The following is a 15,860-nucleotide window of genomic DNA, read 5'->3' on the forward strand; positions in this document are numbered from 1 at the left end:
AAGGAAGCAACCCTTAAGCCTGCACTGACGCAATAAAAATGTGGAGCAAGCAGTGAAAATTCCATTTATAAGAAGGAATCATTATTCTTTGCTGTCCCTGCCAGCTTACTTCCATAGTGTTGGGGCAATGATTTTAAGTGACCCTTTGTATGGTGACCATTGGAAATTTGAAAGAATTCAGTGCATTATCAGGAATTTTGTTCCAGTTTGCTGATCTGCAAAAAAGGCAAGCTGTGACTGATTTCCTCTGTCTTGACTTATTAAATTCAACTTGTCCTTACAATCTGTGAAAAAGGAAGCCTAGGAAGAATTTGGCCAACCATTTTCACATAGTTTATCTTGATTGCACCTGAAATTGTTTTTTTATATTTTCTGCAAATCCATTTCTTTCTTTCTTTCCCCTCTTCTAGAGTTAGCCATTTCTCTGCTTTAGTGTTTCAGAACCTGTTCCTTTCTTCTTTCCTGGGCCCAGTTCTGCAGGAAGTCTGTCTGTACTTAAGATGAGCTTCTTTGGCCTTCCTCCTGCATGTACAGTTCACCAGATCCTTAATATTTATTTATTTATTGGTTTGATTTATATGCCGCCCTTCTCCGGAGACTCAGGGCAGCTTACAATGCGTTAAGCAATAGCCTTCATACTTTTGTATATACCTGCTTAGTAGGGCTTTCGGCCCCCCCAAGTGGTGTTCTTTTTTATACAAAGTCAGCTTATTGCCTCCACAATCCGGGTCCTCATTTTACTTACCTCAAAAGGATGGAAGGCTGAGTCAACCTTGAGCCCAGTGAGATTTGAACTTGCAGTAATTGCAGGCAGTTGGTGCTACTTAACAGCACTTTAGTCTGCTGTGCCACCAAGGCTCTTGCAATATGTACACATTTGCAACAAGGCAGGCAGAATTTGCTTTCCCAAATAGACTCATTTATCCCACTATAGGACAACTTTCTGTAGTCTTGCTGGGTGATTCCGGGGGGTAGAAGTTCAACCCACTTGGAGGGCATCTCTTTGAAGAAAGCTGATGTGGGTAATTGGGGAGATGTTCAGTAGACCAGTGATTTTCTCAGCAGTTCCTTCAGTGCTACTGAAGACTAATTGGTTTGAGCCTTATGAGTTAATGGCAAGGTCTGGATAAATTTTCAGTTTTTGCTAGAGAAATGGCAGCTGGCAAAGCCATGTCCTTTGTCTCTGCAATTTGTTAGTCAGTGCTCTCCAGCTGGTAGGAGAAAGGTTGCCACGCTTCACTGTCAAGTAACTGCAGCTAGGGCAATCTGTCATCTCTGCTCGTTTGCCACTGCCGTTATTCAGGCAGCATGGTGATCACAATCTTAATAAGAGGCCCAGAAAGCCTCTCTGAGGCTCAGTAATGGGAACTAACCTCAGTGAATTTGCTCCCATATTGCTAAATAAGGGATTAGCGTTAGATGGGGAAAGCCACGTTGCTTATTTTGCAGAGGCTGCCTACCAATCATTGTGGTATCTGAGATACATCTAACCCGGGTTAGATACATCTAATCTGGGTTAGATGTATCTCATTACTGGGCTCAGAATCTGGTAACAACACTGACTGCACTGATTTGTGGACTTACACTTCTGAAATTTTCTAGAGACAGCATTTCCATTGGAATAAATTCCTGGAATTGAAGCCGATTTGAAAGCTGCCCAAGTTGGAGAAGATTTGTTTATTTAGGCAAAAGTTAATGATATGTCTGAACAAACCATAGTTTCTGCTCAGTAAACCTTTTAAGAGCATTTATACAGAAGGGATTGGTTCTACTGTTCTCCATCTCATTGCCCCACCAGCAATAGGATGGGAAGAACATGTGGACTTAAAGCTTACAAAGCTTTGATTCAGAGCATGTCCACAATTTGGTGTTACCCAGATGTGTTGGAAATCAATACTTCCACTGGTCAGGTGGGCTGTGAATTCTGGAACTTACAATTCAGCATATCTGAAGGGCAAGGACTTCAGCAGTAGTGAAGCTTGATGGTACCATCCCTGCATAGCCCCAAACTTTCAAACTGCAGAGAGAGAGAAAGAAAAGGAAACATTGAGTACTAGGTTATGCCACTGAAGGAGCAGAACAAAAGAGGAACGGGATAGTTTTGCAGATTGCATGAAATAACCTTGAGACGAGGGAGATCCAAATTCAAGTCTGCCCTTAGCTATGGAAGTTCATTAAGTAACTTTGGGGCAGGTATTATCTCAGCTTAGCCTACCTTAAAGGGTTGCCATTGTGAGGGTAAAGTTGGGGAAGGAGAAATACTATGTCTGTCTTGAGCTCCGGGAGAAAGCAGAGCTTATGAATATAATAAACCTGAAGGTTTATTAGTAGCTAGCTGCAGAGACTTTCATTGAGGGACACATCAGAGTTGTCTTTGACCTCAGGGGGCTGGGATGAATGTGGCCAGGGTGGGTGTGGCCTGCTCAATGTCAGTCATGTCGGGGGCACCTGTGGCAGCCTGAGCGCTCTGCCAGCAAAAACGGGCTCCCGAGCTCCGTTTCTGGCTGCAACGGCCTCCTGCAACCCTCTGCCAGCGAAAACGGCCCTCCCAAGCTCCATTTTCACTGGCAGAGTGTTGCAGGAGGCCATCGCAGCTGGAAATGGAACTCGGGAGCCTATTTTCGCTAGCAGAGGCACCGCAGGCCGGTCTCTCATTGTTTCCAGGGTGGCCCCATGGGCCAGAACTAAGCACCCCATGGGTCGGATCTGGCCTGTGGGTCTTGAGTTTGTCACTCCTGAACTAGTACCTCATACCTATTGATTAAATTGACCATTAGAAGAAAACAATGGTTCAGTTAGTTCCAGTGCAATGCTATTTACTGAACCAATCCTGCAAACGAATAAAAGGGATGGAAGACACTCCCACTGACTGTAGAAACTACTTTTTTCCAGTTGCCTCCCATTCAGCTGAATATATGAGCAGAGGCAGCAAGAGAGAAGGCTCTTTAACTGTTGAACATTCCAGGAGAGGAGGAGGAAACCTCAGTCAAGTTCTATAAATATTGTCAAGGAAATTGTATCAATGAAAGAAGGGAATTAGTCACTGTCTCTGTAGCTGTGGCCCCATGCCAAGGAAATTTAGAAGGTATCATTGTTGCTCTCAGGGGAGAAGCTGGAGTGGAAAATTTAGGCCGTATTGTAGTGATTATCTTATCCCCATATACATAAGGACTGGGGGTGCTTCTTGCAAGGGTTTTTACGGTGCAATTGTCATGCCTTGCCAACTTTTTTTGGGGAGATGGAAGTGCCATTGCAGTATCTAATCTACTTTTTCTTCCATAAGAAATTCATCAAAGAGGGGAATACAGAATAGCTGAATGGTGTAATGCGACTGGCAACATTAATTTCCTGCTGTGAGCAAAATGCCCAGCATTGCTAACTTACATTCTAGAACTGAGACCTTTTGTCAAGGTCATGCAATACAAGGTTGTGTATTAAGCATTGGCAGGCATGCAGATTCTACAATTATCATATCTCTGTGCTGCATTAGATCTCAGGGGATCTTTGTAAAGAAGGGGAATCTGGAAGGGTGAATGCTCATGAACAAAAACAGGTCTCAGGGCACCATAGCCAGAAGAGTCTCCTTCCTCATTCCTCATATAACTGCATACTGGGAGACGTTACAGACCCAATAAGGGAACTTCACTTCTGGATTTCTGTTGCAGGTGATGAGTTCTTGATTTAACTAATTCACTTAACAAATGCGGGAACAAAAGTCAAAAAATGGGGCAAAACTCACTTAACAACTTTCTCATTTAGCAACATAAATTTTGGGCTCAATTATGGTTGTCAGTTAAGGACTACCTATAATTCAAATTCACATTTGATAATTCACCATTTTGCAACTGCCATTTTAGGCGAGCACCCATGACGGGCTCTTCAGATGTTAGAAATACCTATTGGTTCAAAAGAAATTGACAATCTCTGATTTATAGTGTTGAATTACATGTGATCTTATTGCTGAATGTTTATTACTTCAGTGCTTGGTGCAAAATGAGAAAATAAACCAGCCCTGGGTTATGATAATGCATTTGTTGAGAACGGGGTGGGTGGGGGGAACCATGGAAGGTGTTATGGAGTAAAAAGAGCAAAAGTGGTATTTGTGAAAATTAATACTACTTGTTTGTTTTATTCTCATATACTGTTTTTCATGTTCATTTTGCATTAGTATATTAACATATTTAACTGTGTTTACCCCCAGAGTGACTTATGTGAGATCTGCAGCCATATATATTGAATAACATAAATAAATCATAATTTTAAGTCTGTTTTATTCTTTTTTTCCAGGATGGGAGCATTTACATTACATTCCAAAACAGGGAAGCCTATGCCATCTGTCTCTAATGGGTAAGTCATATTTAAGGTCTCCTGCAGATTAGAAAACAGAGAAGAATTGGTGCATTCTACCCCTTCAAATCATCAATATAAACTGCATGAGGAACTGAAGTCTTTCTTACCAAATTATGAGATATCCACTTAATTTTTGTTTTAAAAAAAATCCCTACAGTGTTATCCCGAGCCTAGCATTAATATTAGTAAAAAACGGAGTAATCTAATTTTGCTGATGGAGTGCTTCATTTATGTTTTAATGGAGAATTTACACACAACATAATGTAATAGAACTCAGTTATCATTAATGTGGACAAGTTCACAACAGCTCAGATATGATCTTGGCAAGCTCAGCCTATTATTGTTGGCTCTTTCTATCATTCTTTTCATTTTTAGTGAGAACTCAACAACTCTTGTCTCATTTGTTCTCATAACTCAATTGATAAACCATGGAGAGAAAGGGGGGGAAAGGCACATCTCACCATTCCTATTTAATATTCAAAGCAGGTAATGTCAAATCTGTTGGGTTTCTTCTTCCTGAATACATAACATCCAGCGTGGGTCTCAATTGAGCTTGGATCTTGAATATTGAGTCATCAGTATTTAAATATGTATGTTCACAAAATCGTCTGGATAATCACACATATTTGTCAAATAAGTGGATTGTTACGCATGTGGCCAATTCTATATATGTGTTGTCTAAAAAAATGTCAGAGGTGAGCATTTTTGCCAGACAATAACATTAACAAAATATCTTCTAAGGTTGATTTAGAATTCCTTGTGGTCTTGAATTGTTCTTCTTTTGTTAAATGTGCAACAGAAAGCTGAAATATACTAAACAAACATGGATATCTCTTGAATCTTACTTCTACGGAAAAAGCAAGGTATGGGGTACTGGAAGGTCTACCACAACTCATCATGGCCAACTCGCCGCAGCCAACTTGCAGTGGCCAACTCACCAGGGCCAACTCGCCATGGGACAACTTGCCATGGCCAACTTATCACAGATAAACTCACCGTAAACAAGAGTTACACTAATGTTGAAGAAATAGTGGAATAGAATCATTAAAGAAAGGATGGCAAGGGAGGGACAGAATAAAATGTGAATGACGAAAATTAAAATAATGTTTTAGTTATTTTAAATAATTAAATTGAATTGTTTAATTGTCATGCAATGAGTTGTTCTGGGGCGAGGTGTCCTGCAGTGAGTTGGCTGTGGTGAATTGGCCATGGTCAGTTGACCATGGCGAGTTGGCTGTGGCGAGTTATCCCATTCTGACTGGAAGTCACCCCTGCTGATATGTGTGGACAGGCTGATTGATACTGGCTTCCCTTCAAATACATAATATGTACAACTACAATCCTACGATTGTGTGACAGTGCTTTCTATGATACAGAAATATAACACAAGTTTAGCATGCGCACACACACACCAGAGTCACCAGGCAAGTGGCAGCCCTATAATGTGAATGAATGAGAGCAAAAAGGCTCTTTCCATCATTCTGAGAAACTTTGACCTGGCCAGTTCCAGATCGAAAGATGCCCTTTAAAGAAAACTGGTGGTGAAAGGGAATATAGATGAAACACAAGGCAGAAAGTAAACAATAAGGAATGATATCCAAAATTGTAGCAAAGTTTACTGCGATAAACCAGCACATAATATTAGAGTTGCCTTGATTTGGTTAAGGTTATATTACCACATTGACAATTCCAGATAGTTTCTGCCCCTAGCCATTGTTTCCTTTGAGGAATGTTTTGACTTTCCAATTTTGCCTGGGATCTCAAAACATTCTATTGGTCTCCCATCCAAGAATTAATTGCATCCAGTTCTTCTTAGTGGTTTGAGATCAACCAAATCTGGCTATGTGCTGCCACCTGCTGGGCCACATTCAAATTGATACATGGGAAAAACTCATCACAGTTGGTGGCCATTACCACAAACCAGGATTTTGAGTCCACCACTCCATTTGCCATCCATGAGGGATGATATTTAAAACCAAACCTTGCCTATGAAAGTAATGCAAATGGTTTACATTGACCATCTTAGTTCTAACTTTGACTATGAAGAGAGTTTAGAGTTTGGAGCTGTGATTATTAGGCATCAATCGCTACATAGAATAAGAAGTAAAATATTTTCATATTTCCATTCATTATTAATTGAATCTGTATGTATAATTATATCATTTTTCTAAACCCAATCCTTATTTCATCTACTGGTGAATGAAAATAATAGGAATCATAAGTAGGGTAATCCTTTTGATATAATTTAGGGCTTTATGTGATTTATCTTTCTGGCCTGAGAAAGATCATATTAGTTATTCACTGTCATACTTCTAATTTCCAAACTCCATGAACAAATAGACTTGTCATCAGCTCTGAAGATTAAATCCATTTTCAGCCATCATTATCCAAGACCTCATCTGTCTGTGTGGAATTAAATGGACAAAATCATAAAATTGACACTTTTTTAAAAAAAAGAAAAAGAAAAAAGAGGGTTTCAAGTAAACTGCTTTTCTTCCTAGCTTTGTTCTATCTTGAGTTATATCTCTCAATAATCAACTTGAGCTGAGCATTCAAATAAATATTTCAATTTTGTTGCTACACATTCAGGCAGTGGTTTAATTTGCCCCAAACTCTCATATGGTTTTAACTTGGAAAAAAATCTTTATTGGTTCTCAATTTTTATACTCTCTTTGAACATATTTAATGTTTGAAAGAACTCATTTTAATTTGTAATATTTAAGATACTTTTACAATATCAACTGTGGGCATAATGTCCATGATAGCTTGTAGCAAACCAACAACCAATTCCACATAGAAACACACATAAAGTCAACCATCAATAGTAGAGTAATTAAAAGCCCTAGAAGTGCCTCCAATATTTCAAAGGGGCTAAGAATAGGTCCAGTGCTTGAAAAAGCTAAACACTTTGGATATCTTAGTTTATTTAATCCACCTACCAGAGTTCCCTGAAAGAAGTACAGGGTTACTGAGACATTTTATAAGAGAATCCAAACAATATAATAGTAAAATAATTAATTAATAAAATACAAGAGAACACTTATCACTGTGTATAAAACCTACTATCCCCATCTAACATAGGCACTCAGTAGTCAAACCAAAATTGAGTTATGTGGCTGTTGCAATATTTTCAGGATCAGACTCAATAAAGATAATAGGAGTTAGAGCTTTAAATATATTTCTTTTTAATTATGATAGGCATTCTATATTCACTGAATATTCAAGGTAGAAGCAGCGAGAATGGTGAGGGTGGCTCCTTATATATACAAGGGGTGGAGCTAGGAATGGGAGTGGTAAGTTATGAATACATTAAAGTCCAAAGAATAAGTTAACCTCTGATGTTCCATATATATACATTATTTACACATTGGAGAATAAGGCATTTACATCTGACAAATCCCCCTCTAAATGCCGGTTCGTTACACAACACCAATTACATTCTGATTCAGGACAATATAATACATATAATTTAGAAGTTAAATATTTGTGTTGTTTAGAAGGTAAGGGTTTTGTTAATATGTCAGCTAATTGTTCAGAAGTATCGCAATGTATTGCTTTAATGAATCCGTCTTGAGACAGTTGTCTCACATGCTTAAACTTTATATCAATATGCCTGGACCTTTGTCCAATTGCATCGGATCTGGATATTTCAATGGCCGCTTTATTGTCTTCATGCATAATAAATGGTAAAGTGGGTTTCTTCCAAACATCAGTGATCAGATCATTGAACCATACAAGGTTATTTGCAGCCTTGGACAAACAAACATATTCCGCTTCTGTAGTAGAAGTGGCTACTAGTTCTTGTTTACCAGTATACCAGTAAACTGGACAATCATTCAATAGAAAAACATAACCAGAAGTACTCTTTCTGCATGATGTATCACCAGCCCAATCTGCATCAGCATAACAAGTAATTTTTGGTTCTCTGTCATTATTGGGTTCCAACATTAAACAAAAATCTAATGTACCCTTCAGATATCTTAGAATTCTTTTGACAGCTTCCCAATGATACAAGGTTGGTTTACTAACATATCTTGACAATAGATTGAGAGGTAATGCAATATCTGGCCTAGTCCAATTAGATATATAGAGGAGTGAACCTATAACTGATCTGTAAAATGTGTTGTCTTTAAACTCAGGGGAAGATTCATCAGTGTTTCTAAGAAAATCAGTTTGCATAGGGGTGTCACAGGTTTTGGCATTATTTAAGTTACATTTGTTTAGGAGTTCGATGATTTTATCTTTCTGTGTAAGTTTGAATCCCCTTTTAGTTTTGTTAATTTGCACACCAAGGTATTTATTCACTTTACCCAGTGATTTCAGTGAGAAGTGTTCATTTAACTTATTTACAAAGATTTCCCTGCTCTCTTTATGCTTTCCAATGTATAAAATATCGTCCACGTAAATTAATACAAATTCAATATGATCATTACTCTTTTTTACAAAGAAACAGTTATCAGCAGTGGTGGCGTTGAAATCCATGGTCTTAAGTACTTTTACCAAGCAATCGTACCATCTTTTGCCGGATTGCTTTAATCCGTACAGACTCTTATTTAATAACCAAATTTCGTTCTTATTAGTGTATTGACTGTGTGGTGCTCTTACATATATTTCCTTATCTAATTTTGCATGTAAGTATGCGGTCTGTATGTCATATTGGAATACGTCCAGATTGAGTGCAGATGCTACTACAAGGGCTGTTTTGACACTCTCTGTTCTCACTGTGGGTGAATATGTATCAGTATAGTCTTCTGGATATTTTTGTGCATAGCCTTGTGCAACTAGTCTAGCCTTGTATAAGGTATTGCCTCCTTCTAAGTTCTTAATTTTATAAATCCACCTGGTACCTATAATTGTTTTATCCTTAGGTGCGATCGCAGGTGTGAATACATTTAATCCTTGTAAACTTTCCATCTCTTTTTCCATAGCTAGTTCCCATTTTTCTCTTTCTTCATGTGGAAGTTTCAATACTTCTTCATATGTATTAGGTGTTATTTGTTCTCCATTCATATGCATTATGTAGTCTTTGTATTTATTTGGTATTTGGTTTCTATTGTTTCTAATAGTTCTTTCAGGCTTGCTATGGTTATCATGCAAATATCTAGCTTCCTTTTTTGTTAATGTGTCTGTCTTTATTTTATGCTGACTATTAGTCCAAGTTTTGGTTTTGTTCTTACTTTTGTTAATATTTTGATTTTCTGTTGTTCCTTCCTCGCAAGATATCGTATCTTTACATTTATTAGGAAATATTTCATTAAGGTGCAATTTTGACCAATTGGCCTGTTCATGGAACACAGCTGTTCTGGATACTATAAATTTGTTATTACTATCAATAAATCTGTACCCTTTGGTTCCAGTTTCGTATCCCATGAATCTTAATCTCCTGGATACGTTTTCTCCCTTTCTCCTCAATTGTTTAGGTATGTGTACGTCTGCAGTGACTCCAAATATGTGCATGTGTGATAATTTGGGTTTTCTATTGTACATCACCTCATATGGTGTCTTATTCACAATACTGGACCAGGTTCTATTTTGAGTGTAATTTGAATAATGTAATGCCTCTGACCAAAATTGTTTGCCTAAACCAGCATCCTCTAATGTGCACCTAATCATGGTTTGTAGTGTGGAATTTTTCCTCTCTGCAACTCCATTTTGAAATGCAGAAAAAGGATTGGACGTGAAATGTAACATTCCTCTATCCTTTAACCATTGGGAGAATTCTTTAGACATGAACTCACATCCCCTATCTGTCATAATTTGCTTTATTCTGATATTATGTTGTGTTTCTATACGTTTGTAGAATTCCTTAAATTTCTGAAATGTTTCATCCTTGTGCTTTAATGTGTAAACAAAACCATATCGGCTGTAGTCATCCACTATTGTTAGGAAGTAACGTTTTCTATAGGTAATTGAGGGACTTAATGGACCAACTAAGTCCATATGTACCAAATCAAAAATATTGTTAGTTGATCTGTTAGATTTTTTTGGTCTGGGGCTGGTTTTTAGTTTGGTGGATTTACATACTGAGCATTCCAAATAATTTTCACAATTTTTTATTTTGACACCTTCTGCGTGTTCAGTCATTTTTTGTACTACAGGAAAGCTTGCATGTCCTAACTTCCTGTGTAAGATGTGAGCACACTCATCATGAATTGGTTTACCTATTTTTGGTTTCTTTTCCTTGTATGTATTTTTGTGATCATGAGTTATTCTACACTCATCATTGTCACTGTTACTGACATTTTCATCATCTGCTTCAATACAATCTTCCATATTTGAATCAATGTTATGTAAACATCTTTCTTTAGTTATCAGATAGGGTAGACCTCCTTTTATCATTACAGTACCTACATTTGTTTTGTTCTTTTCTATAGTTGCTTTCCCCTTTGAGAAAACTATATTGATATCAGATTCTCTGCTTAATTTTATGGCACTTAGTATGTTGTGAGGTATTTCTGGGATTAATAATACCCCCTCTATTTTCCCTAGACCAGGCAAGGTCACATTTCCTTTGCCTAGTACTTGAACCTTTTCTTGATTAGCTACCTTTATCACAAACTTATCTTCTATAAATGAAGATAATATACTTTTGTTGTTGGTGGTGTGATTTGTTGCACCAGAATCAATAAGCCAATTGTTATTCTCATCCTGCTGTGTTCTGGTGCTGTCTTGTTTATTTAGCCCATTCAGTGACCCAGATTTCCTCTCCTTTGAATTTTCTCTACCCCCTCTACCTTCTTTGTAATTTGGTGGACTTCTATATTTGTGTCTATCTGTGGAAGATTGTCTGTAATTATATTTGCTCTTATATTCTGGCCTATGTCTCTCTCTTGAGACTTTGGGGCAGTCTCTTCTACTATGTTCCCTGGATCCACAATTGTAGCATCTAAAGGCATCATTATGTTTATCTTGAAAGACTACTTTCCTAAAAGGTTTGTGGTCTGTTTGGTTACTGGATCGATTTTTTCTTGAATTGTCTTCTGCTATCAATTTGTTAGATAGGCTTTCTATGGATAAATATCCCAAATTAATGGTATCTAAGTGTGACATAAAGCTATCCCATGATGGATCAAGTGAATTGATAATAACACTTTTCATTGTTTGATCTGAAATCACTTCCCCCCTCAATTGTAGCTCAGCTCTTATTTTGTTTAGATTTATCAAATGCTCACTTATAGAAACCCCTGGTTTTACTCTAGAGGAAAAGAAATCCTTAGACATTCTTGTGGTTGTAGCTACGCTATCGCTGTGAAATAGATTAAACATGCATTGAATTATTTCTGATACTGTTAGATTTGGTTTGATGCTATGATACATTGCAGGAGACACGCTAGATATTATTATGAAAAATGCTCTATGATGTAAACAATCTATTTTTAAGGTCCAAGGTCTTCTTGGAGGGCTAGTTATAAAGAATAGTAAATTTTCTTTCATGAAAATAACCTGAAGCTGTTGATACCACTCTTGTAAATTAATGCCATCAATTCTAAGTTTTGGGAAGTCACTGGGTAAGTTACCTACATTATTCTGTCCATTACTTACAACCTGGGGCAGTCCGTGATCTCTCAAGTGCAGGAAATTACAGAACGGCATTGGGATGCTTGCAATGAGTCTGCGCGGTTCTTTGGCCAGTTCAAGTCCTTCTGGGTCGTCTACGTAGTTTCGCACATGCGCGTTGCTCATTTCTTCTTTGGTGGCGTCGTGGAAGGTTCTCTCCCTTTCAGCTCTCTCGATCCGCTCCTCCTCAGATGAGTCGGTCTCTGGCTCGGTTTTTGGGGTTCTGGTGGTGGCGACGGTTCTTTTCTTCTTTTTGTGTGCGTTGGCATTCGATCTTGTCTGTGGTGTAGGGCGAAATCGGCATGGCTCTCTGGGCTCTGGCGTCGTCGCTTTCGAAGTCAGGATGGGAGCGTGCAGGTCTTGAGTCGCCGGTTTGATTTCTTGCTTCTTCGTAGATGTCTTGGTAATTTTCAGTCTTGGCCCAAAAGCAGCAAAAAGCGTTTTCATTGCTGATTTTACTTGAGATTTTGTTAAATCGTCTTCACTTTCTGATTTTGAATCATCTGAAGAGTTTGAGACTTCTTTCTCACTTTCTTCGTCTGATAGTGTTTTTCGCGCCAGAAATTTTGAACTGAGCGTTTTGATTGGCTCTGCTCCATTCTCTTTTGAAGTTCGTTGAAACCAAGATGGCTGCCATTCAAAATTTCGCGCGGGATCACATCTTTTCTTTTTAACAACTATTTTCTCAGTAGTCATCTCACTTACGGTTTTTTGATCTTTGGGTTTTTCTTTAATGACGTTTTTCTCTCTCGCTGCTCCGCTGTTCTTCAGCATCTCCTGGAGGTCCGCGATGAGATTTTCATCATTCTTTTGGCTTTTTAGTATCTTTAATATCTCTGACCTGAGTTCGTTATTTTCTATTTCGATTTCTTTCTGGTCATTATTTTCACTCATTAGTTCTTCTTCTTCAGTGGTGTATTCTTCGGATTCTCTCGAAATCGCATTGGTGGATTCGTTGGTCATCTCTTGATCAGTTTCTATTTCTTTGCTGTAGGCCCTGGTGTTGGGCCTATCTTTCTTGGACATTTTTAATTACTTATTGAGTCAATTAACCATCCTCTGCTACCAGATTGTTGCAATATTTTCAGGATCAGACTCAATAAAGATAATAGGAGTTAGAGCTTTAAATATATTTCTTTTTAATTATGATAGGCATTCTATATTCACTGAATATTCAAGGTAGAAGCAGCGAGAATGGTGAGGGTGGCTCCTTATATATACAAGGGGTGGAGCTAGGAATGGGAGTGGTAAGTTATGAATACATTAAAGTCCAAAGAATAAGTTAACCTCTGATGTTCCATATATATACATTATTTACACATTGGAGAATAAGGCATTTACATCTGACAGTGGCCCTTGCTTCACTTCATGGAAATGGAGCTTTGGGCTTTAAGGTCAAGTGTCTTGACAGGGAAAAGTCAAACATTTCACCCCTATGTTGGGCCATCTTGCTTAGCCCAACTGCTTTGCTTTGGCAAATATATCTTCTGTGCATAGCCACACATTCATCAGAGATTGGCTGGGGCTGATTTCACAGGTTGTTTTCACACAGTACCAAACACAGGACACCTTTATGCTTCATGGAGCTGCGTTGAAAGTGTGCTTTATCAAAGCCTTAATCAAAACACAGTATTGTCAGCCCTAATGACAAGATTTGTGCAAGTCTGAACACACTTCCCACCCTCTCTCTCTGTATCTTCATGTGAACTATGGGTTTGTTTATTCCTATTACATTCCAGCCCTTGACTCATCCTCTATCTGGCCTTTGCCTTGGTAATGGCTATTTAGCCTGTCCCTCAAAGCTATCCCTTCTTCCTTCTACTCCACTGCAGAACGTAGAAAAGGAGTTACAGGTTTGGAAAATTCAAAGTTGCTGACATTTTGGAGTTTCATAAGAGGAGACACTGCAAATGGAACAGAAAAAATAAAATTGACATTATTCTGCATCTTTCCTCCCTTTTCTACCCACTTCATAAACTATTTTCTCTTATTATAGAGGAATTCCAGGGAAAAAGTGTGGCACCATCGTTCTATCAGCTGAAGAACTGGGCAACTGTAGGGTGAGTCATTCTTTTCTCTTTGAATTTCTGTTCATGTCTTTGCTTTCAAAAAAACTTGTCAAAAGAAGAAAGGATGCCTTTGAATTCAAAAGCCCCAGTGCCAGGGAGTCCCTGATGGTTTAGAAAGCTATTTTGTTAAAGTTACACAGACATGCCATGCTACATCCGAATCAGAGATATCGTGTTGCGGAAGATAATGAGAGACTCTGATATTATTTTTTGTGATGCAGGACCACACATAAGGTATATATTTAAGCAAGTTCCATCTAAAAACTGCTATTTTTAAATGCTTTTATTATCTGTCCTGATCCACACAACTGCAGTACTAGTACACTGGAGATCTCTTCCCCTTCTGGGGGAAAATGCTAGCTGTATGTATACATACAGACCTGTGGATATTTAGTAAAACCATTGAAATTTACTTATTTATTTATTCAATTTCTATAGCCACTCAATTCAAGCAAGTTTACAATTCTAAAATTATAAAACAGTTAAAACAATTTTAAAAACTTTACAACATCTAAAAAATAATTAAGTATAAACATCAGCCATGATGGTGAATCAACCAATCATACTAAAGCCAAATAACAGGACCCTTAACTCATTCCAAGCCCCAGGCCTGGATACATAGCCAAGTTTTTGAAGCTTTGCAAGAAGCCAGCAGCATTGGGGCTATACTAATCTTCAAGTAGAGAATATTCTACAAGGCAGGGCTATAGCAGAAAAAGGTCATCTTCTAGTTCTAAATGAAATACAACATACTTTCCTAGCTAAATACTTTGAGAATGGCCAGCAACATGACCTTGGTAGAAGTCTCAGCAGGATGTCCCATGCTGAAGTAAATCAGATGAACTCTCACTAGTAGATCAGCAGAAGTAAATCATATGCAGAAAAGTAAGATGGGCAGCTCCAAGGAGTCATGAGGCTGCAGCAAGCTATTTCACCCTGCTTCTCCAAGAGGGAAATCTACTGTAATTGTTAGCTGAAAATTTCCCATAATAATTCTGGGAACATGAACCAAGATTACAGTCAACATTAGTACCTAAAGAATGCTTATCGTGGGAAGCAAAGAGCTCAGATTTGTGTTGTTTAAAAGATAATAGTAGATGATCACCAAAAATCACCAACAAAGAGCCTATAGTACAGTGGACTAAAGCACGGTTATTAACATCTGCTGCTTGCAATTACTGCAAGTTCAAATCTCACCAGGCTCAAGGTTGACTTAGCCTTCCATCCTTTCAAAGGTAGGTAAAATGAGGACTCAGATTGTGGGGGCAATAAGCTGACTTTGTATAAATATACAAAAGTATGAAGGCTATTGCTTAACGCATTGTAAGCCGCCCTGAGTCTCTGGAGAAGGGCGGCATATAAATTAAAGCAAAAAAAAAAAGATGAATATCTTAAAAAATGGAGAAAGGAAGATTATTGGGCTCGATACCTAACAGTGTATTTGAGGAGAAACAGATATAAGTCTGGGATAGAATTGTGTAACTTCATATCCCAAATTATCATGGCAGTGGAAATTACAGCATGAATATTGAAGGGGGGGGAGTCCCACTTTCTTTTGTGTGTGTGTTTATTTAGTTAGGCTATTTTTTGACAACTTTATATAGATGCCTGAGTGCAAACACACACACACACACACATACACATCAAACCCACACGATAAACCAATAAAATCACTTAAAAGAATCCAATTGAAGTTCCCACGAAAATTATCCTAATCACACAATAAGCATACCCACAGAGACTTCATTAACACCCTAGTCCCAATGCTGAGGGCAGAAAAGTCAAGTCTTTAATTCTTCTGGAAGACCACTTGGTTAGGCTATCTAAATGGGAGGGAGTGATTATTCCATATAGCTTTCCCCATGACAGAGAAGGCATATTCCT

At 38.1% G+C, this 15,860-nt stretch overlaps 1 protein-coding gene across 2 annotated transcripts in view; it reads left to right on the plus strand.

Annotated features, from left to right (window-relative positions):
* CPNE5 (copine 5) overlaps positions 1 to 15,860 on the plus strand; it is a 137,105-nt gene that overhangs the window by 61,212 nt on the left and 60,033 nt on the right. For both annotated transcript variants that reach the window (XM_034414757.3, XM_087889586.1), the window contains exons 7-8: positions 4,288 to 4,347; positions 13,904 to 13,967. In XM_034414757.3, coding sequence (XP_034270648.1) covers positions 4,288 to 4,347; positions 13,904 to 13,967 — 124 coding nt within the window. The remainder of the gene's footprint in view (positions 1 to 4,287; positions 4,348 to 13,903; positions 13,968 to 15,860) is intronic.

Source organism: Pantherophis guttatus, chromosome 3 (assembly GCF_059756535.1).
Source record: "Pantherophis guttatus breed Tessera chromosome 3, ASM5975653v1, whole genome shotgun sequence".
In the NCBI taxonomy this organism is placed as follows: Eukaryota; Metazoa; Chordata; class Lepidosauria; order Squamata; family Colubridae; genus Pantherophis; species Pantherophis guttatus.